This window comes from Watersipora subatra, chromosome 11, assembly GCF_963576615.1.
Source record: "Watersipora subatra chromosome 11, tzWatSuba1.1, whole genome shotgun sequence".
Taxonomy (NCBI): Eukaryota; Metazoa; Bryozoa; class Gymnolaemata; order Cheilostomatida; family Watersiporidae; genus Watersipora; species Watersipora subatra.
The window spans coordinates 25527719-25550092 of record NC_088718.1 but is presented as its reverse complement, the minus strand read 5'-3'; the positions used below and the strand labels follow the sequence as shown (position 1 = coordinate 25550092).

The 22374-nt window shown below is 35.8% G+C and overlaps 2 protein-coding genes across 4 annotated transcripts in view; one reads left to right on the top strand and one right to left on the bottom strand.

Annotated features, from left to right (window-relative positions):
• Positions 1-1461, bottom strand: part of LOC137408852 (chloride channel protein 2-like) — a 58557-nt gene extending 57096 nt beyond the window's left edge. The window contains exon 1 of one of the 3 annotated variants that reach the window (XM_068095433.1): positions 1259-1461. The gene's annotated coding sequence lies outside the window, so the exon portion shown is untranslated. The remainder of the gene's footprint in view (positions 1-1258) is intronic. The other 2 variants (XM_068095434.1, XM_068095436.1) reach the window with 2 other exon arrangements.
• Positions 1462-1795: 334 nt separating this feature from the next.
• Positions 1796-20725, top strand: LOC137408763 (3-oxoacyl-[acyl-carrier-protein] reductase FabG-like). The gene is made up of 7 exons (XM_068095346.1): positions 1796-1875; positions 11776-11870; positions 12494-12619; positions 14115-14294; positions 15117-15223; positions 18306-18369; positions 19575-20725. Exons 1-7 carry the CDS (start codon positions 1836-1838, stop codon positions 19731-19733), a joined length of 771 nt encoding a protein of 256 aa, XP_067951447.1. The 5' UTR covers positions 1796-1835; the 3' UTR covers positions 19734-20725.
• Positions 20726-22374: the final 1649 nt, after the last annotated feature.

Below are 22374 nucleotides of genomic sequence, written 5' to 3'. Positions count from 1 at the left end.
GTAACTATCATAAAAATATCTTTGGTGTCCTATGATGACAGTCACACATAATGCAAATTTAACAAAAATGTTTTATTCAGTTGTCAGAGTAATGTGATAACGTATTAGCAATAATGTTAATTCTGATGCAAGTTTATTTTCATCATAGAGAACGACTTAATAGCAGCAATTGAAGATATTCTTATTAGTCGCGTACACCAATTTAAAAGCCATAAGAAAAATTATTGTTAAAAACTATAGCCTTATGTAACAAAAAATCATAGAATGACGTTTAGGTCTAGTGCTTGAAGCTAGTTGCAACTGGTCGAATTTAAAGAATGCAAACATAATTAGTGTCATTAATTCAAATTAGAAATTACTTATAGTGAATGAAAAGCCTCTTTTAGCACTAAAAACACTAAAAGGAATCACACAAGGATAGCCTAGGTTCCTCAATTTTACATCCAGTCCTCATGAAATAATTTTACAAAATGTGATGGTAAATATTGTTAGTGATGAGCCTGAATGTCACTTACTGCTAAAAGTTTACAGAGATCAGTTTTCTCTGTTCATAGACTAGCTTAACTACTTTACACTGTTTGTCGAACAGTAATACAAGCTTGTGAAACAGCCAAAAGAACAGGGATGTGTGGTATTTGTATCTAAGCAACAATTTCTCTGCCCAGTGGTTAAAGACAAAGTTGAAATAGAATTGGAGCAAAACTTAAGTGACAATGTAGTTGGGAGGCTAAAAGGTACAGATACCCAAGTAGAAAACAAAAACAAAATTTGTTTTTGCTGACTGAAGGTCTTATTGAAACCAATAAACATTTTACAAACTATCGACTCTTGATATTGAAATTTACTGAAAATTGAAGAAATCGATGGTGTTGAGAAAAAGCTGTAGCACTTTTAGGATAATCAGAAGTGTTGAACCTCAAGATTGTTTATGTCTAAACTTTAATAGTTAATCTCCATCCGATAAGCAGTAGCTATGCTTTATATAAACTCATTAAAACCCACATTAATGCAACACAACGTTTTTTTTATAAATTTAGGAATGGGTGTTACATTTCGGCATACCGTAGTTCATACTACCTCTCCTCATAATTGTTATTAAAACCATTGTGAAAGCTTCATAATGCCCCGAAGAATGAACTGGAATACAAAAATATGTAAGGTCTCAACTGTTTCTTAATCTCAAAGAGAACCAGATGTGCTGTAAATTTTTGAGAGCACTCAAGAATTAGTTAGTCATAATATCAAAATGTAATCTTACTGACTGATAATACGAGAACACTTCCGATTTCTTCGTGCTTGGCTAAACTTCTGTGCCACCTACCCCTGCTACTATATAGCTAGTCGTCAAAATTTTAACACTAAGAAACGATTCTATGTTTTAGTTATAATGAATGACGTCTAGAAAAATAATTACTGCAAAGTTACTCCACAAAAAATAAAAATGATCGTGTCGAAGTTTCTAATTCCAGATGGTCTGTCCTGTAACAATCCCAATCCTCAAGTGAGCACAATGTCAAATAAAGTTCACAAGCTTGTTACAATAGCGATAACAGATAATCGTTGTAAGAAGCTATAGCATGAATGTTGGCATAATCCATAGAGGTCCGTCGTCTATGGCATAATATTAAAATTACCTACCTATTTTTCAAGAAAAGACGTTTTACTGCATAGACACAAATACTTTGTAGCGAATAGTTTTTCTATATTCATTACGACCTGCCTTGCTTCGGAGACTATCGAGAAAGCCTGTAAACCGCTAGCCAATAATTTCTCAAGGACAACCGAAGGTTCGTTACGCTATTTGAAGTTCTAAACCTAATACGGTATTGTGCAGAATGGCGACTTCAATGCAAAACAAAGTAGTACTCGTAACAGGTACGGCATCCCGACTTAGTTTTTCTACCTTTTCAACTTTTAAATATAAAAGTTCATACTACTAGTTAACGTGTATATGTAACGTTAGATCTGTTGAATGTATTGCCTATGTAGAATGTACAGCCTATTGCAATGCTTACATTACGTCATGCTCGATGCAATGACTTTGTGTTAGAGATTAACTTGCGTTTTGAATTGGAATAAACTGAGTGTTTGATAAACATACCGCAAGCTATTTTGGCAAAACTGTGACAATAATGGCAGTAAAACTTTCAGACTTGCTTAAAACCTATGAAGACGTAGAGAAGAGTGGGGACTTTTCTGAGTGGTGTGACAAGTTAGAGCTTGTAGCTGAGCTGCAGAATATTACGGAGTTGAAATCTTTTGTGCCACTCTTTCTGTCTGGACCGGCATTCGCCATTTATAAACAACCGTCAGCCGACACTAAAAAGGATTATGCACTGATTAAACAGGAGCTAATGACTGCTTTTGGAGTAAATACCTTTTGCGCATATGGACAGCTACAAAGAAGGATATACAAAGAAGGAAAAACTGTTGATGTTTACCTGGCAGATTAGGCTAGTAGCTCTGATTGGCCAAACAGTACCAGAACCCTTGTTGAAGTGTGCTTTTGTGGCTGGGTTACCAATTGATGTAGCTACCCAGATAAAATCCATTTCAGCAGTTGAAAAACTGTCGTTGTCAGAGTTGGCCATGAAAGCCAGAATGATTATGTCTAGCAATGGTGGAGCACAAGGAGTCTGCGCAATGGGGTATGTAGGCTCAAAATCTGCTGGACAGATTTGTTCAATTTGTAATGGAAGAGGTCATGGAGCCCACCAGGGCCCATCCAAGGTTGTAAAGATTGCAAAAAGGCTAATAAAGTGTTACAATTGTCAAGAGCTTGGCAATCACATAGCTATGAATTGCTCTAAGGCTAAGCGAAACGAGAATGGGGGAGTGTCTGCACCGGATACTCTCCCCGCTACAAGTCACTGAACAAAGAGGTGCTACCATTTATTGATATATATGTAAACAAAGTATCGGCAAAAGCTCTTGTAGATACTGGTTGCGAACAGACTGGTTTTAGATGATTTTTGTGTTAAATTGAGTAAAAGGCCTAGCGGTCCTGTTCGAATTGTCAGCATGTTAAATGGTAAAACTACTGAGTGTAAGGGTGAAACTGTTTTAGAAGTCAATGTCACAGGAAATGAAGAACTTCTTCTGCAGTGCTTGATTGCGTCAGCACAAGTGATATTGGGAATGGATGCTATTGCTAAACTCGGTAGAGTTAATGTTGATGTTTACAATGGTGTTAAGTTTGGTGGTGAGGTGCCAGTGACAAGTGTTGGCACAAGACACCAGAGTAGTTTAGAGATTGATGATAAAGATTTCATAGCATGGTTTGATGGTAGTGCATGGTTTGTCAAATGGAAAGATGATGAACCGATTCTACAAAATCATTGCTCTGAATACAAGATAAATGATGATGACAGAAAAGAGTTTGATGAAAAAGTGCAACGCTGAATAGATGATGAATGGCTGAATTTATATGATAGCACAGTCCATGGTCATGTAGAGGGGATAATTCCATTGATGGCTGCAAAACAACCAAACAAGCCCAATAAGATTCGCCCTGTTATGGATTACCGTGAACTAAACAACTATATTTACAGTAATCCAGATGTTGAGACTGCAATTTGCCAAGGAAAACTGCAAGATTGGAGGTTAGGGGGAAGCAAAGCATGTCTGTTAGATTTGAAGAAGGCTTTGTCTACAAATTCATATAGAGCCATGTCTGAAAAGACTCCAGGCAGTGAAGTACAGAGGTAAAACGTACGTAATGACACGCATGGGATTTGGTTTAAATGTTGCTTCCAAGATAATGTCCAAGATCATAGATAAAGTGCTCTCATTGGATAAACAGATTTGCAATGGAACTGATCACTACATTGATGACATTTGGGTAAACGAGGAGGTGGTTCAAGCTGATGTTGTTAAAGCTCACTTACTTCGGTTTGGACTTGTGGCAAAAGATCCATTGACACTATCAGATACTCGTGTGTTGGGTCTTAGAGTAAACAATGCAGAAGATGATCAGTACAACTGGAAGCGAGATTGTGATTTGCCTGTAGTTTCAGAAAAGGTTACAAAAAGAGACCTTTTTCCATTTGTGGCAAACTAGTTGGACATTACCCAGTTGCTAGATGGTTAAGAGGTGCTTGTAGCTATGTAAAGAGATCGACTAATGACATAGACTGGTCTGAAACAGTTCAAAGTTCTGTAAAATCTTTGTTGGATGAAATGTTTCAAAAAGTACAAGAGCAAGACCCAGTGAGAGGCAAGTGGGATGTCAAGAAGACCTCTCAGTGTACTGTGTGGTGTGACGCCAGCAACTTGGCTCTCGGAGTGTCACTGGAGGTAGATGGTTACACTGTTGAGGATGCAGCATGCCTACGTAAAGAGGATGATGGTGCTCATATAAATGTTGCTGAGCTAGAAGCTGCATTGAAAGGAATCAACCTAGCGCTAAAGTGGAAAATGACAAATGTGCAAGTGATCACAGATTCAGCTACTGTTTATGGGTGGATAAATTCAGTGATAGAAGATACCAAAAGGCCTAAGGTTACTGGCCTCAGTGAGTTGATCATTCGACGTAGACTTGGAATTATTGGTCAGCTGATTGATGAATACGGGTTAACACTAATGATCAAACTTGTTCCATCAGGTGAGAACAAGTCGGATGTCCTAACCAGAGTACCAAAGAAATGGCTACAAGTTGTTGCATGCTCAGGAGTTGTACTTTCTAACACAGATGAGATAGAAGACGTAAAGAAAGTTCATCATGACCACCACTTTGGTGTCAGCAAAACCCTGTACTTGGCACAGAAAAAGCTTGGACGAACAATCAAGAAAGACAGAGTTGAGCAAGTAGTGAAAACTTGTCTTATGTGTAACAGTGTAGATCCTCATCCAATCAAATGGGATCATGGTCAGCTAAACGTAGCAAATGTATGGTAGCGTCTTGCATCAGATATTACTTATTTGAACGGTCGACCTTATCTGACTATTATTGATTGTGGGCCTAGCAGGTTTTCTCTTTGGTTCAAACTGGCTAATGAAACATCAGACGTAGTAATCAAACAGTTGGACAATGTCTTTCGAGAACGTGAACCTCCTAAGGAGTTTCTGAGTGACAATGGCCCATGTTTCACAAGTGCTAGAATGAAAGAGTTTCTGCAGAAATGGAGTGTAGAGCAGATCCTCAGCTGTGCCTATAAACCTACTGGAAATGGAATAATTGAAATACATCACCGTACTATAAAAAGAGCAGTCATGAGAACTGGTAAAGAACCAGAAGAAATGGCATATTGGTATAACAATTCACCAAACTCCAATGGTATAGTGCCTGTGGAAGAACTATACAGCTATCGCAGTGATTTAGCAGGGGCGACCAAATCGACAGAAATACCCCAAAAGCTTAGTGACAATAGAGACTGCAGCCTTAACCCATACAAAGTTGGAGACACTGTTTATGTCAAACCAGTTAATGCTAGGTGCTTTGATAAGTGGAAATGCCGAAAAGTGACAAAGATAAATTCTAGCACTTCGGTTGAAGTCGATGGCACAAATAGGCATGTGTCTGACCTTAGATTGGCTCATCAAGACGACATTGCAGATGGTATACATGTATCAACTAGGCCAACTAGAGAGTCTAATCAGGTCGAAGTTGAGTTTAGTACTTCAGACCTGCTTGATAACAATGCTCAGTTGAATCGAGAGCCTGTTGACTCTGATCTCGATCAAAATAGTGGCTTTGAAAACAGATCTTTTCGAGATAGACGTCTTCCTAAGTGGTTATCAAATTTTGTGTTGTAATGGTTGTACAAGTCAGTTAATCCTGAGATCTATTAGATGTTATGCTGTATGGTTTTACAACAGTTGATCTTGAGATCAAGAGGGGATGTAGAATGTATTGCCTATGTAGAATGTACAGCCTATTGCAATGCTTACATTACGTCATGTTTGATGCAATGACTTTGTGTTATAGATTCACTTGCGTTTTGAATTGGAATAAACTGAGTGTTTGATAAACATACCACAAGATCGTAGCTTGTATATTTGAAGTTACGTAGATTGTAGCCTGTATCCGCAAAATTGGATTCTGTAGGCCTATTAGAAGTGAGAACGAGATGACAAAATAACCTGTATGATTAAAAGGTATACTTTTGAGTACAACAGAAAATATTTTTACAATTGATGGTTTGCTATAAACGTTTTTATACTGTAGTTTGGATGTAATACTTATATTCCTATGCTTAGCCAAACTTTAACTATAGTGAAGGTAGATGCTTGAATGTAATTTCAGGTCGATGCGAAGACAAAGCTGACAAGTTTAGTAATATGAAAGTGTATTTATTTTACCTATATCAACCTCATATAAACATTCCAATTAAATACTATTGTTCATCTCAGAGTCTGTGCAGTTGTTCTAGCATACACTTGCGCTGTTACTTAGATCTATTATATTAACCTTGTTATACTGCGAGTTGTTGGACATGCAAGGCATGTTTTCTTTGCTAAATGTGGCATAAATATGCTTATTTTATTGCTGCATATTCTTTGGTTTTTAATCCAGCATTTAAATTTGAGGCAGGGACTCCTTTGAATCACTGTAAAGAAAAATGCTTGCTGTAGGCATAATTAGCAAAACTAATATCTCATCATGTAGTCATTTGTTGAGTTTTTCAGTGGCTAGTGTGTCGACCTTTTGAGACTTCAAACTTCACTATCACATAATCTTCTCCCGCTCAAATGCTATATTCATATTTACTGTTTATATTGTATTCAGTTATTTTCTTTTGATAAGAATTATATATGGCAATTACAATGAGTACATATTTAGCTGATTCTTTATTGCTGAAGTGTTTTACATTTAAGTTAAGGAGTTAGAATAAAAGAGATATGATGGTTTATGAAAGTATGTTTTTATCTCAGTTCAAGTTTCACGCACTTTTAGGGAATGCAGGATGTTGAATGACACATTTAAATGGCTAAAAAATTAAAAAAGATATCTTAACACTTATTCAACCATTTATATATGTAACTAATTTTATAGTTGTATGTTTTATTTATATATATAACTATTTACGAAGTAAAATGTTAAAAAACTCCAAATATTTAACAGAAAGTTAGTTGAATGAGTTTTTTTCAACTTTTCTATCACAGATAATATAATCAAAAATTTAAATATACAATGTGAACTTGCTAGAAAATGGAGAAGCCAGTTGTATCAGGTACATATGTAACTAAGTATTCACAAAGTAGCCTAAGATGTTATGAAAGGCCAATGTTTAACTAAAGATTAGTTTAGAGGAGTTTTTATCAATTTAATAAGTAAAATTAATAATACAGTGGAACCTCGGTTCTCGAACTCTTCGGTTCTTGACCAACTCGGTTTTCGACCAAAAATTTTGAGATTTGTTCATCTCGAACATAAATTCGATTGTCGACCAAACCGGAGCATGCGCCTTGGAATTAAACATTCGGAACAGCTCTAGAAACAGCATCTAAACATCTGTTACTATGTCTTCAAAGACAAAGAAAAATGCCAAGGGAAAAAGAAAAGTACCCTACAGGATTAATTTATTCGCGGAGTTAAATTTCGCGAAAACTGCCATTTCATGCATATTCGCAGATTAATTTATTCGCGGCTAAAAACTCACTCTCTATGATGAGTTAACTCTATTACATCTAGCAATAAAGTTAACCCTACGCATGCGCACATTGCGTGTTTCGTTTTCTATTTAGCTTACAACTACGGGTCGATCGTGCTAAGCTATAAGTTTTTTGCTGCGTTCAGAGGTTTTCATGAATATTCATAGATTTGGAGGCCTTTGATGAACCAACAATTTGTGGTAAGTAATGAGTTTTTTTTAAACTATTTATTAAGTTAGTTGAATTTTACTTTGGTTCTTCGGTAAAGCGCAATATTTACTTTTTCCATCCCTACCGCTTCATTATTTGTTTTAGTGTGAGAGAAAGATTTTTCATCATACTTGCAAGCACAATGACTGCAAGGGTGGTATATGTCATTCTTAGAAGATCACCAATCATTCAGGGAGGTCTGGAAATTGAGGTAGATGTGACAGCAGCTACTTACGAGGAGAATATATCTGTTTTAAAAAAGGAACAAAAACGCCTTGACGAGCACAAATCTTTGGCCAACCAGCAGAACTTTGCAATAGTAAGCCACGAGGAGAGTTCTGATGATAACTTCCTTACCAGCCATGTAGTAGCAAGAGAATCCTCTTTAACATCTACCCAAGGCAGTGACAGCGATATATAGCTGCTATTACCAAAATAACTAGTCAGAGAGCACCATTACACGCTAGTATTCACTTATCAAGAGTATCAGTTTAATTTTATTGCTCTAGACAACCGCCATATTAGACTAAACTGTTTATATTTACTCCATTCATCGTTTGAAAAATTTTATTTGTATTTGAAATATTTTATTTGTACACTCAAGTTTGTAATAAATTATAATATATCTATACATGAAATAAAATATATAATTTAATCATGTTTGCTGCAGCGATATCAAGGAGTTGTTGTCGATGAAGGGGTCTAGGTTGACTGGTTGCTTCTCTGCCAATATTCCTGCTTTCATGAATATTACTACTTGTCTCTAGTTTTTGTAATCAGAGTAAGTTGTTTCATTCTCAATCTACAGTAAACACAAAAAATAAAAAATATTATTAAGTGTTAAAGAAGTACAAAAACAATAGCTGAAGTTTTTAATGAAAGCGATCAGTTTTTAAACAAAAGAATTAACTAATGCAGTTAATTATGGAAAAATGTATCTGCACTGCAAATCAAATACATACCATAATGTCCAGATCAGAATCATGATCGTCCTCAACTTCGGTATTAGAAATTAATGGAGTTGATTTCAATGTAAAAAGACTAGGAGAGATTTTTTTGCGATGACGAAGCCATGCCGAATAACTTGTGAAAACCTTGAATAATTTTGTAAAGTTTGATGCAGTGGCAATAAAACTCGAAGCCCGGCGATGATTTTAATGAAGTTTTGGAACTCGGCTGCGTTTAGTACTTCTGCCTAGCGGCTATTTTTGCAATGACGCCATTCTGCATATCTTGTGACAACCTTGAATAATTTTGTAAAGAAATGTGATGCATTGACAATGGTGTTAGCTCAAAGCCCAGGCAATGATTTTAAAAATGTTTTGGAACTCAACTACGTTTAGTATTTATATTAAAAACTAGCCTAGCAGCTAGTTTTTAATTTGATGCAGTAGTTATTCTCCCTTGTGACTAAAAATAAAACTAATTATTCACGGAATTTAACAATTCGCAAAATTGACTGTTCGCGAAATCGCGAATTTTTACAACCAACGAATATTTTCATCCTGTAGGGTATTTCGCAAAAATATTGAATCTTAAAAGGAATTAATAGTTGAAATCTGGTGTGCGTGTATCTGTGTTGGCTAAGGAGATTGGCATGGCGAAATTGACCATAAGGACTATTGTAAAACACAAAGACCAGCTTAAAGCAAGTGAGGTCGCTAAAGGATCTAGTATTTTTAGCAAACAAAGACTGCAGGTATTGAAAGAAGTGGAAAAACCTTTGCTAATTTTTGTAAACGAAAAACAGTTATCAGGGGACACTCTGAGTGAAGATACGATTTGTGCAAAAGCACAACTTTTGTATGAAGATTTGATAAAAACAGATCCTACCATCGTTCCTCAAGGGTTTGATTTTAAAGCTAGCAGAGGGTGGTTTGAAAAGTTTAAGAAAAAAAGTGCTATACACTCGGTTGTTTGTCATGGGGAGGCAGCAAGTTCAGACAAAACAGCTGCTGATGACTTTAAAAAATAATTCCAACAATACGTTAATGCCGAGCAATATGCTCCTCAACAAGTGTTCGATATGGATGAAACCGGACTTTTTTGGAAGAAAATATCTCAAAGAATGTACATCATTTGCGAGGAGATGTCGATGCCAGGCCACAAACCAATAAAGGATAGACTATCTCTTGTGTGGAAATGATAGTGGTGACTTCGAAGTAAAGCCTCTTCTCATTTAACATTCCGAGAATCCAAGGGTTTTTAGCGCCAACAATGTTATTAAAGGGAGGTTGCCTGTTATGTGAAGGTCAAATACAAAGGCTTGGCTGACCAGACAAATTTGCACTGAGTGGGTACATGAGGTGTTTGATCCAGTCGTAAAAAATATTTGGTCGAAAGGAAATTGTCACTACGCTGCTGTCATCTCATGGATGATGCTCCTGCCCACCCTCAATGTTTGCAAGAAGATGTGACAGAGGAATTGGCTTTTATCAAGATAAAGTTTCTCCCTGCAAATAACACACCTCTGATTCAACCTATGGGCCATCAAATCATCGCAAATTTTAAGAAGTTGTACACTAAATTCTTGTTTCAACGATGCTTCGATGTGACTAGTGACACAAACGGGAGACAAACCTAACCATTCGAGATTTTTTGAGAATCATTTCAATGTTTATCATTGCATCTCCCTCATTGACAAAACGTGGAACCAAGTGTCATCCAAGACTATGAACTCGGCATGAAAAAAATTGTGGTCCAATTGAATGGCCGAACCAAAGTTGGAAGGGCTAGACAGGGTTGCTGGTACCAGCTCAGCTGCTGACGTTGATGAGGGACTGTGAGAAGGCGTTCAACTGATTGATGGAATTGTCAGTATAGGCCAAATCTTGGTTTAGAAGTAGACAGCGGCGATGTTGAGGAGCTCCTCGATGAACATCGAGATGTGCTCACCACTGAAGAACTCATGCACCTTCAGGAAGAACAGAAGCGGACATTGACATAGATGTCTTCGGATGAGGATGACATCAGGAATGATGCCTCTACTGCGGATATAGAATAAATTTGCGCAAGACAATGATATCCAAAGTTTTGTTGAAATTTACCACCCAAATAAAGCCGCAAGCATTAGAGCTGTTTATACGTTTAATGACATTGTAATGAGCCACTTTAAAAAGGTTCTCAAACAAAGGGAGAAGCAAGTTACGCTTTATAAATGTTTTACCAAAAAGGAAACATCTAGGACGACATCTCCTCTACCAAAGCAAGTTGCTAGGGAGACAACTTCTCCGATTGAGTTATCATAAAATTGTTTTGAAGGAGTAAATGTGCCTTTGCTATTTATATTTTCTTTTTTACATGATTTTTAATGTAACTGATCTGTTGCATTTTTTGTTTCGTTATCAATTTCTGTAATTTTCGTTATCGTTTCTTAACCTTTAATGTTTTCGATGTTTCAAGAGTAAAACATACGAAATGCTTACGTTTTGTTGTCTTTTTTTGTCATCATAAATAAAAAATATTTTATTAAAATTAAACACGATCTATATCTACACGTAAATCTAGATGTTATAGTACGCAGTATACTGTACAGTTTAAGGTGTGAATTTGTGAGATGTTAAAAAAATACTTTACTGAAGTTGTTTTCTCGACTTGGAACGGGTTACAATTTACATACATAAATTTTAATGGGAAAGATTGTTTCGGATCTCGGACAACTCGGTTTTCGAACAATTGTCTGGAACGTATTTTGTTCGAAAGCCGAGGTTCCACTGTACTTACTTAAATAAGAGCTGTGTCTGTCTGTTGGCCAGCCATTCTAAAAAGGTAAAGAAAAAGATTGCCTCGCACGGTAATTGAATTCAAATATTCTTATTTGCAAGCAAGTGCACTACCAGCTACACCACTCAACCTCCTTTTCCCATCCAAGAATAACTGTACACATAGTTATTACATATGAAGATTTCTCACAGTGCATGGGAATGCCAGCATATTAATTTGAATGACAGTTGATATCCTTGTATTTTATAGGTGCTAGTTCAGGCATTGGAAAGGCTACTGCCATACATTTTGCTTTACTCGGTAGCAAGCTGGTCATAACTGGACGAAATGAATCTGCCCTGCAGGTAATGTTTCATTGTTAATTTTTTGTTCATTGAAAAGAGACATGTCATTTCGATCAAGCTTGTCTATCCAAAGGATAACATAGCGACACCAACTACCTATGTTTATCAAAATATTTTGTTCATTGATGTTCATCTCGTTAGTTTTTGAATAGTGATTATGAATTGGGCACTTGGTTTGATGAGTACTGCACTGTCTTCATTCTGCATTTAGATTTTAGATTTTTTCAGCAGCTTCTGTTGCAAATACAACAAAAAAAATTTTTATTCAAATTTTAATTGTGCATTGTATTAAGGAAGCATTATGAATTTTGCAGCTTGGTCTAGCCCAATGTATATAGCGGTAAGCTAAGAAAGAAGTTGTTTGTGAGATGCAAAGTTCATAGGTGTTAACTGTAGTGTCATAGGTGTTCACTGTAGTATCTAGTTGTGCTTGATAATAGAGAGTTTCACATGAAAGTTTAATCAATACCATATTTATTTGTAATTCTTTATCTAAGCCGATGATAAACAAGAGGATAACACCATCATATAAGCACAAGAAGATAGCTTCAACATATAAGTATATACCTCAATGGTATTAGAGTTACATTTACTTTACTAAACACTACATTAACAATTGACAGGAAACAGCAGGTGCATGTAAGGGAGCTGTTGACATAGTACAAGTGGTTGGAGATCTTACAAAGGAGTCCGTGGTTGAGGGACTTATGCAGAAGACGATAGAGCATTACGGACAGCTTGATGTTTTGGTGAGTTTGTTTCTACATCAATAAATCATAGGCGCATGTGTATCTAGTGTGGGAAGGTATACCATAAAACCTCTAATTGGATGCCACCTTTATTTAAACGCCACTTCCATTTGACCACCACTATCAGGAGAAAGGTTGAAAATTACAGTGCCATCCTTTAATTGATCGCCACCTCCATTTGACCACCACTTTGTCTATCTTTGATCTTTACGAACCCATAATAGCAAGTGATCAGTAGAAGTGTCCACAAAATCATACTAATAATGACTTGTTGGTCACCTCAATAACAATTATTTTGTTGTTTTTGTTCGTATCAAAGTTCCTTTTCCGACTCCAAAGCATTTCGATTTTTTGTTGAAACTTTGGAAGCAACATCGTAGAAATAATTAATAACTGGGTGAGGTTAGTAGTAGTTCCTTGTTTAATGTGGTCTTGATACTTTGACATACAATTGTATGTGTACGTAATTGTAATTGTACATTTACGATAGTGTATGAACGACTAGTTTTAGGCTGAATGTTGTGCTTAACACCTATGCAACTAAAGTTTATCATTGTTTGTGTGAAATGCAATGCGAAAAAGTTTTGCTCTGCTAAAAAAGTTTGAATGCTAATATCGACTAGCTCAGCAGTGCAGAAGAAGAGTTGAAGGCAGAAGACATTGTGGCAGGTATTGGACAGCCAAAAGATGTTCATTCCAGCAAAAGCAACAATCATAACATCACTGGTCGAGCAAACAATACAAATATTTTGTTTAAAATCGTTAATTTTTGTTTTTGCATGTATTATAAGTATGGTTAGTTTATGTCATTAGTTCTTGAATATATATTTGTAGCATTTGATAGATTATTATATAACTTATAAGTTGGCATATTTATAGCATATTATTTAATAGCATCTTTGCGGTTATCTTAACTTGGCTTACAATGGATCGACACTCATAACTGCTCTATTGCACATAAAAAGCCAGTTATGGTTGCAAACATATCAATGAGTTCAATGAGCGTTTTGCTCCAACATTATTAAATATAGTTATAAAATAAAAATATGCCTTCAAACTTGGAATGAAATAAAAAATTGAAAGCTTCAGCAAATTGCAAAGCAGGGCACAGGCTATAATATCATCGTAAGTTAATTGCAAGCGATATATATCAACTGGTAGAGATATTTCTCGGCTTTTCGATGCATATGCATTTAGAGATCTTTGACAAGCTGGAGGTAAGTTAGCAGATTTGTTTCATCAAAAAGGGTTAATGTTGCCTCCCCACCCGAGGAGAGTGCAAAATATAGGCAACCTTTGCTTCACCCGTAAAAGGGTTAAATTTATCTTCCGACAATTCTGATGAGCTATTATAAAATACACCGCCAGCCTCTAATTGAATGCCACCTCTTTTTGACCACCACTATAGGGAAAGTTTAAAAAATAGAGCGCCATGGCTTCCAACTAGAGGTTTTACGGCATCTGTGTTTCATTGAGCTATTTTCATCTTGAATAGGTGAATAGCGCCGGTATAGCCAAGTCAGAGTCAATTGAGACGACTTCTCTTGAACAGTACGATATGTTGATGAATGTGAATGTACGATCTGTCTACCATTTGACCATGTTGGCCGTACCCCACCTCATCACTACTAAGGGAGCCATTGTCAATGTGTCCAGTGTCACTGGCATGCGTGCTGTGAGTATTAGTTACGGTGTAATAGCGAGCAGGTGTTGAACAGGTGTTCTTGATTTGGAAGTTGTTAGTTGTTATTATTACAGCAATGCGGATAATCTGGTAAGTGCGAGTGTGCTATATTTTATATAGCGTTTTATTAACAAATAGATATGGCAGTTCCGTGGTAAACTCTCTTCAAACTTGAACTATATTAAAAGTTATAGTAGGCCAGGTTAGACTAGTCAGTCCTACCTGCGCACCATCCATTTGCTGCATCGTCAAGGCTACATCTCTGTTCCCCTACCTTTAATGTCAACCTCTTTTCATGCTTAGTTGTCTAGTAGTTTATTTCTTACACAGAACTTATTTTAGTTTCAGTTTATGTCAGCCATCTTTGTCGGTAGGATTTTGACTTGGGAAACAAATTAAGCGAATCACAGGGTACTTTCATGGAAATATACGTGCCAACTTACAAACGTTTTGCCATGCAAGACAAATTTTGCACTAAATTAGCTTCCTATGTTGGGTTTGATTTTGTATATTGAAGATCTATTTCACTAAGGAAAAGAACTTACACTATATTAGATTCTTACTTTACATAATATATCATATAATTCTATTCATAATATTAGTGTAGGTAATTCTCTTTTTCAGCCACAAGTGTATAAATATTCCATTTCTAACTTAGAGGTGAAATGCGTAATTTTTGTCATGCTGTGATTTTTCACAACTCTCAGTCTGAGTTCTAGAGAATTGGTAAAATTTTATACTTACGCATAAATAATTCAGCGAGCTAGTCGGTTTACAAATGCGTATAATGTAGATAGAGCTTTCCATTTTCAGTTTCCTGGCGTGCTTTCCTACTGCGTGAGCAAATCGGCTATAGACCAGTTTACTAGATGTATAGCCCTAGAGCTTGCCCCTAAGCAGGTCCGTGTGAACAGCGTCAAGTAAGCATACTTCAATTTTCTTAGAGACTGATGTTGAATTGTTTTTTCTCATTAACTCTACTTTAAGCCATAACTGTGACGAACAACTCTTATCGTATTTACTAGGTAAATCAGACACGCTGGTTCCGATTTTGTACTCAAAATAAAGATTAGTCCACTAACCTTCAAAGTCATTTAGGCTTTTTTAAAGCGTCTCAATATCCGTTTTGAAAACAACACAATCGGCATTACAAGCTTCGCCCATAAATATGTGACGAAACTTAGCTTTTTCAGGAACGGAAGTTAGGAATGTTTAGTCCGATTAAGAGTAATAGAGATGGGTGTCTTAAAACCCATTATTATCTAAATCTAGCCTGTAAAATAATTTCAGTTTTTTATGAAAGGTACATAAACTATGTAAAATTGCTCGTAGCTTGTTACATTACGTTTAAATGGGCTGAACGCCGACAAAAATTAGCTCAAAAAGCGCGGTTTTATCACAAGCTAGCGTTGTTATCGCGCTTTTGTAAATATGCAATGCTAAATAGCTTAGCTACTTTTCAGAAAAGACTGATATTATTTTTAAGGCTGAATTTACATATTAATGGATTTTAAAACACCCATCTCTATTATTCTAAATTGGTCTAAGCATCCCTACGTAACTTCTGTTCCTAAAAAGCTAGGTTACGTCACGTATTTATGGGCGGAGCTTGTTATGCCGATCGTGTTTTTTTCGAGACCGATATTACAACGCTGTAAAAAAGCCTTCATTACTCTGAAAATTAGTGGACTAATCTTTATTTTGAGTACAACATCGGAATCAGCATGTCTGATTTACCTAGTAAATACGATAAAAGTTGTTCGTGACAGTTATGGTTTAAACTAAATGGTCAAATACTTTGATGAGTATGTGAAGTTTCTTTTATTTTTGCAACGTAGCAATTTAATCTAACACTAGATGATAGCTTTTTACTTACAGTAGCTACTCCTAAGGCATAAATACAGTAGATACTCCTAAGGCATAAATACAGTAGATACTCCTAAGGCATAAATACAGTAGATACTCCTAAGGCATAAATACAGTAAATACTCCTAAAACATAAATACAGTAAATACTCCTAAAACATAAATACAGTAGATGCTCCTAAAACATAAATACAGTAGATACTCCTAAAACATAAATACAGTAAATACTCCTAAAACATAAATACAGTAGATACTCCTAAAACATAAATACAGTAGATACTCCTAAAACATAAATTCAGTAAATACTCCTAAAACATAAATACAGTAGATACTCCTAAAACATAAATACAGTAGATACTCCTAAAACATGAATTCAGTAAATACTCCTAAAACATAAATACAGTAGATACTCCTAAAACATAAATACAGTAGATGCTCCTAAAACATAAATACAGTAGATACTCCTAAGGCATAAATACAGTAGATACTCCTAAAACATAAATACAGTAGATACTCCTAAAACATAAAAAGAAAAGACTAAACTTAACCTTTCAATTTAAGGACTATACAGGAACTGTGGTATTATTGGTTTGTATCGACAACTTTTCATTTTTTCTCATCACGTTCACTCGGTTTATGGTTCACGATTACGGTAATTTTACATTTAGGGGAGCGCTTTTCAATGTCAATTTAAATTCGTTTTCTCACTTTTTTCCTAAACTACCAGAAAAAAATTATATATTTAATGTAAGGTAAAACAAAAATGTGTTTTTACTATAATAAGATATGTGAGTGGCATTCAATTTTTCCGAAGCCAGGGTTAGAAGTTAGAATAAAATGCAGGATGGATGGCTTTCAATGAGAGACTCCAACTCATGACATTCAGCTTGATAGACTGACACTCTAACACCTGCACCCATCAGTCGCCCTCAAGTCTTTCTGAATAATTGTCCAGCTACTTCATGTTTGTTGTATCGACACACCTGATGATCTCTCATAGCGCACCTGATGATCTCTCACAGCACACCTGATGATCTCTCACAGCACACCTGACGATCTCTCATGGCACACTAGCGTTCTTCAAATTGAATTTGAGAACACCGATTTGACGCTTTTTACTATATGGAATTTCTTATGTAATACGAAGCAAGAACTTTACATACATTTTTTACATTGAGTAGAATTTACATTAATCGAGTTTTAGGAACATCTGCTGTACTATAATAATAGGATTTAGGAACATCTGCTGTACTATAATAATAGGATTTAGGAACATCTGCTGTACTATAATAATAGGATTTAGGAACATCTGCTGTACTATAATAATAGGATTTAGGAACATCTGCTGTACTATAATAATAGGATTTAGGAACATCTGCTGTACTATAATAATAGGATTTAGGAACATCTGCTGTACTATAATAATAGGATTTAGGAACATCTGCTGTACTATAATAATAGGATTTAGGAACATCTGCTGTACTATAATAATAGGATTTAGGAACATCTGCTGTACTATAATAATAGGATTTAGGAACATCTGCTGTACTATAATAATAGGATTTAGGAACATCTGCTGTACTATAATAATAGGATTTAGGAACATCTGCTGTACTATAATAATAGGATTTAGGAACATCTGCTGTACTATAATAATAGGATTTAGGAACATCTGCTGTACTATAATAATAGGATTTAGGAACATCTGCTGTACTATAATAATAGGATTTAGGAACATCTGCTGTACTATAATAATAGGATTTAGGAACATCTGCTGTACTATAATAATAGGATTTAGGAACATCTGCTGTACTATAATAATAGGATTTAGGAACATCTGCTGTACTATAATAATAGGATTTGTTTAAAAGGCACCGAGTTAGACCTATAGTGGCTGTTTCTATTTTTCTAGCAAGGTATCAGTTATGATTTGACTGTTTAAACTATCAGCTTTTCTAGTTGATCTCTAATTATTTCTGTCTGTTTTATTTATTAGCATTAGAGTTGCCCCGCATCTCTAATTAGCATTATAAGGAAAATGAAGTGATAATAATAATAATGATATTGTAAGTCCGTAACTAATGAATTATTTTGAATAGTGCCGTATTCGGTCATTTATGTGTTATATTTATTCTAGCCCTGGTGTGATTGTAACAGACATTCACAAAAGGATGGGACAGAGCGAGGAGCAATACGCTCAGGTCAGTTGCATACATCCTACATACGTTTCTTCACCTGGTTTCATACTCTGTATTCAAGTCACAAGTTCAAATACTATAAAGCATTTACCATATATCCTCGTGTATAAGCAGAGCTTGAAACTGAAATAATGTTATCAAACTAAGGGGGTCGGTCAATATGCGCATAACTCTGATCACACTCAAATGGAATGATGTTATGCTAGCTTATTTCAACAACTAAGATTTGAACCATACTAAGCATGCAGCTGGTAGCCGTTACAGATTGTTTTATACCGTACAGAGAGCTCGCGCTGGAAGAAAAGCCTTATGCGAAGGTTTCTTGAAAAACTGCAATGAAACTGGTGCAGTTCGCCTTTTTTTCTTGTCCATCTCATGTTCTCATGATAGAAGCACACACATCTCACACGCGCACATCACACGCACACCACATGAAGCAGCGATTGGTTGCTAATAGTTTATGTTTATGTGGTTTATGTCATGCAGTTTATGTGCATTAATAGTAGCGCTAGTAAAATTGAAAAGCTTTACCGTTATTACTAAAAGTAAAACATAACATTAATGGCTATCATTTTCATTAATTCGCCTCCGCGACCTCTAGCTGTGATAGGTGCGTATTGCATGTTACACTTTGTATGGTCGGCTTATTGCGAATTTTTATAAACTCAACATTTTATGGCTGTTTTTGTAAGGTCGGTATATATGTGTGGATATGCAGCATATGAAAATAATTGATGCGATTAATAATAATTAAAAGATGTGATTTATATGTAATATATTTGGTTTAAAAGTGGAGAGATTGTAGTTAGCTGAGTTTTTTCGACGACTGACTTTCTACGTTTGTCTTTCTGCTGTTGATGATTTTGTTGGTAAGTTGTTTTTGTAAGAAACAAGGAAACAGTCTGTTTAGACATTTTGTCTCTTTGCAAACACAAGATTAGAGTTTACTCCGCCTTCTCTGATAAATCAGTGTGTCTCTTTCTAGATTTTGTTTAAAAAAGTTCAACTTTTGTTAGCACTGTTATCAGCTGCTCCATACAATGTTTTCAAGCATTATGAGAGTTGTCTTACATCGCATTCCGACTCAAAATACATCTTTGCATCTATCCATGCATTTTTGTAGTATGTGTCTGTTTTACTTGTAGCAGGCATTATTTTATGCCAGTACTTTTAAATAGCCTGTCAATCTCTCCTTGGTTCGATTTTAGTTTCTGGAGCACTGCAAGACCACCCATGCCCTTGGAAGGGTTGGAGAAGCAGAGGAGGTGGCCAAGTCTATTGCATTCCTAGCTAGCAGTGATTCTAGTTTTATAACTGGAGTTCAACTAGCTATTGACGGAGGGAGGCATGTCATGTGCCCGAGATAAGGCATATTAAACCCTAGTTTGCGCCCCACTAAACTTTATCAACTAATGCATTGTAGCCTAGAAATAACAGTTGAAATGGCTCAGGTTGTAAATACCAGGCCAAAACTTACTTTCTCTTGACTAAGAAGTATGTTTGTAGTGTGATCTGTTTTCCTTTTAAAAAATTGTTGAGCTTACTTTATGGCTACACACATAACGCATGCTGTTATGGATCTCAGTATCGAAAATCCAAATCGTGTAGTGTGTTGTATTAAAGGTGTTATTTTTTATACTACCGCAAGAATGTTACTTCAATGTGGCATTTTCCTACTTGAGCCAGAAAGGTATTATGCTCGTAATTTTGGTAAATGTATCATACTTTGTGGTACTAGCATGCATTTCACTTTTTTGGAGTTTTCTGGTCAATACGTATTATGTAGTTTGGAGGTTCCAGTGGCGCTCTTATGCTCGTAATTTTGGTAGATAGATCATACACTGTGATATGAACGTGCATTGCTCTTTTTTGGAGTTGTCTGCTCAATGCGTATTATGTGTAGAGCTTGGAGTAGTGCTCTTGTGCTTGTAATTTATAAATGCATAATAATTTGTAGTATTAGCGCGCATTGCTTTCTTTTGGAGTTGTCTGCTCAATGTTTATTATGTGTACAATTAGCGGTGCTGTTAGGCTCATTTATATAAATACATCATACTTGTAATACTAGAATACAGTTATCTTTTTGGAGTTGTCTGTTTAATACATATTATGTAGTGTGGAGGTTGTAGTAGAGGTACTTAACTTGTCTGTTTTTTAATCTCAGTAAATCTTTTAGAATGCATAAGTGATCTTTTAAATCTGTTTCAGTCAGTATTTTACTGTAAATCGTATATATTGTTTTATTGTATCGAACTAATATACCTTGATGCCTTTTTATTGCCTGCAATGAGGTATCTTTGTGTAATGGAGAGGTGCTCCGTGATGTCAAATTTTGAGTTGGTTTTCATCTGTTGGTAAATATAGTTCATCATCGTCAAAATGAGCCTACTCTTATGATGTTTTCTCACCCTAACAACATAATTTAGATTTTCCATGGTCCCCCTAGAGCAGATTTTTGTGCTGTTTTTTGGACAAGCCTTATGCGATCTAAAATTGCTAGGGCTTTTAAAAATAAATAATTTGAGACTTACTTGCAAATGGAGTTCAGAAAGCTGGCGTAAACACCAGTATGTATATAGATATGCAAACACTCTATAAATATTCCACAGACAGGTAAGCTATCCTAAATCTGGAGTTGTTTATGAGCACAACATTAGGTTTGAATAAAAATACCACCATAATAGATTTTGTGAAAAATTGCCAAAGCTAGTCTTGGTGCATCTGCTAACCTACAAGGTGTTATCCGGCTTGGGTCAAAACGAGAGCATATAATTAATATATTTAATTTACTGCAGCATCAATGTCTAGACTTTCTCGTACTTCTTTTCACTGGTGAGAAAAAGTATGTGACCAGAAAGTTCGACCAAAATAAGTTATAGTGACCTGCGCTTATTGAGCCATTCGGAGAAAAATGGTCAGTCGATCATTGTTAGATACTTCTGGATTATCTTATTCTCTGTTAATATCAAGTCGTACTGCAAGTTTCAGTAATACATCTTTTAGTTTGTTGGGCCGTGGTCTAGCCCGTGTTACTTCCTGTTGCTAGGGATAACCCATGTTACTTCTTGTTGCTAGTGAGATCTTAGCCCATTTTACTTCATGTTGCTAGTGAGATCTTAGCCCATTTTACTTCCTGTAGCTAGGGTAAACTCAGCCCATGTTATTTCCTGTTGCTAGTGATAACTTAGCCTATGGTTTAACTTAGTCTTCATACAGTATTGAAAGTGGCTCTCGTGTGATTTCTTATACTCATTAATGCTTTGATATTTTGCGCCAGTTTTATTTTACAAAAGAGATTTTAGGCCTAAACTAAAAGGAACCTCAAAGTTTTACACCGGCAGCTGCTATTTTGCGGATGAAATTCGTAGCTGGTCTGAGGGTTACACTTGAATTAAGACCTGTGAGTGCCTTAAGGCTATCCTTGGTTCAAGGTTTATTTTTGACATAGGGCTATACTTTCTATGACTATAGATATATTCCTTGGCATGAGGAATATATCTGGTCTGTGTGCTATTCATGGTATGAAGGCTATTTATCATCTGGGAGCATTAAAAGTCCTATAGGCAATTATTATGAGTATGATAATTGACAATTAGTATGATTGTGAGGGTGAGACTACCACAAAATAGTCAATTTGGTTGTTGTACTGTACACATATTTTGGACATAGCAAATATGCACTTCCTAAGTTGATAATGCATCAGAACCTTAGTGCAAGAACCTAGCAGAAATACAAATGTTAACCACTTTAGCTTAGGCTCCGCTTAGGCACTTTCAAACTCTGGATCTCCTCTTACTCTGAGGGTTGAAGTCTCTGGCCTATCACAGAAGAAAGATACTAGCATATAATGCATCTTCTTCATCTAATTTACGCTGCCTTGTGGAGTTTTTTATTTTATTTGCTGCTAAACTTGTGGAACAAAGTCAGCTTGGTTTTTTATTCAACTTGCCCCCTTAATTCATATAGTTAATAAAAAAAGCTCATAAGTTCATTAAGGTCAATAAGAAT

Coding starts and splice junctions, on each gene's coding strand:
- LOC137408763 (XM_068095346.1), top strand. CDS start 1,836: ATGGCGACTTCAATGCAAAACAAAGTAGTACTCGTAACAG. Junction 11,871..12,493: donor GAAATGAATCTGCCCTGCAG/GTAATGTTTCAT, acceptor AACAATTGACAG/GAAACAGCAGGTGCATGTAA. Junction 14,295..15,116: donor GTGTCACTGGCATGCGTGCT/GTGAGTATTAGT, acceptor TTCCATTTTCAG/TTTCCTGGCGTGCTTTCCTA.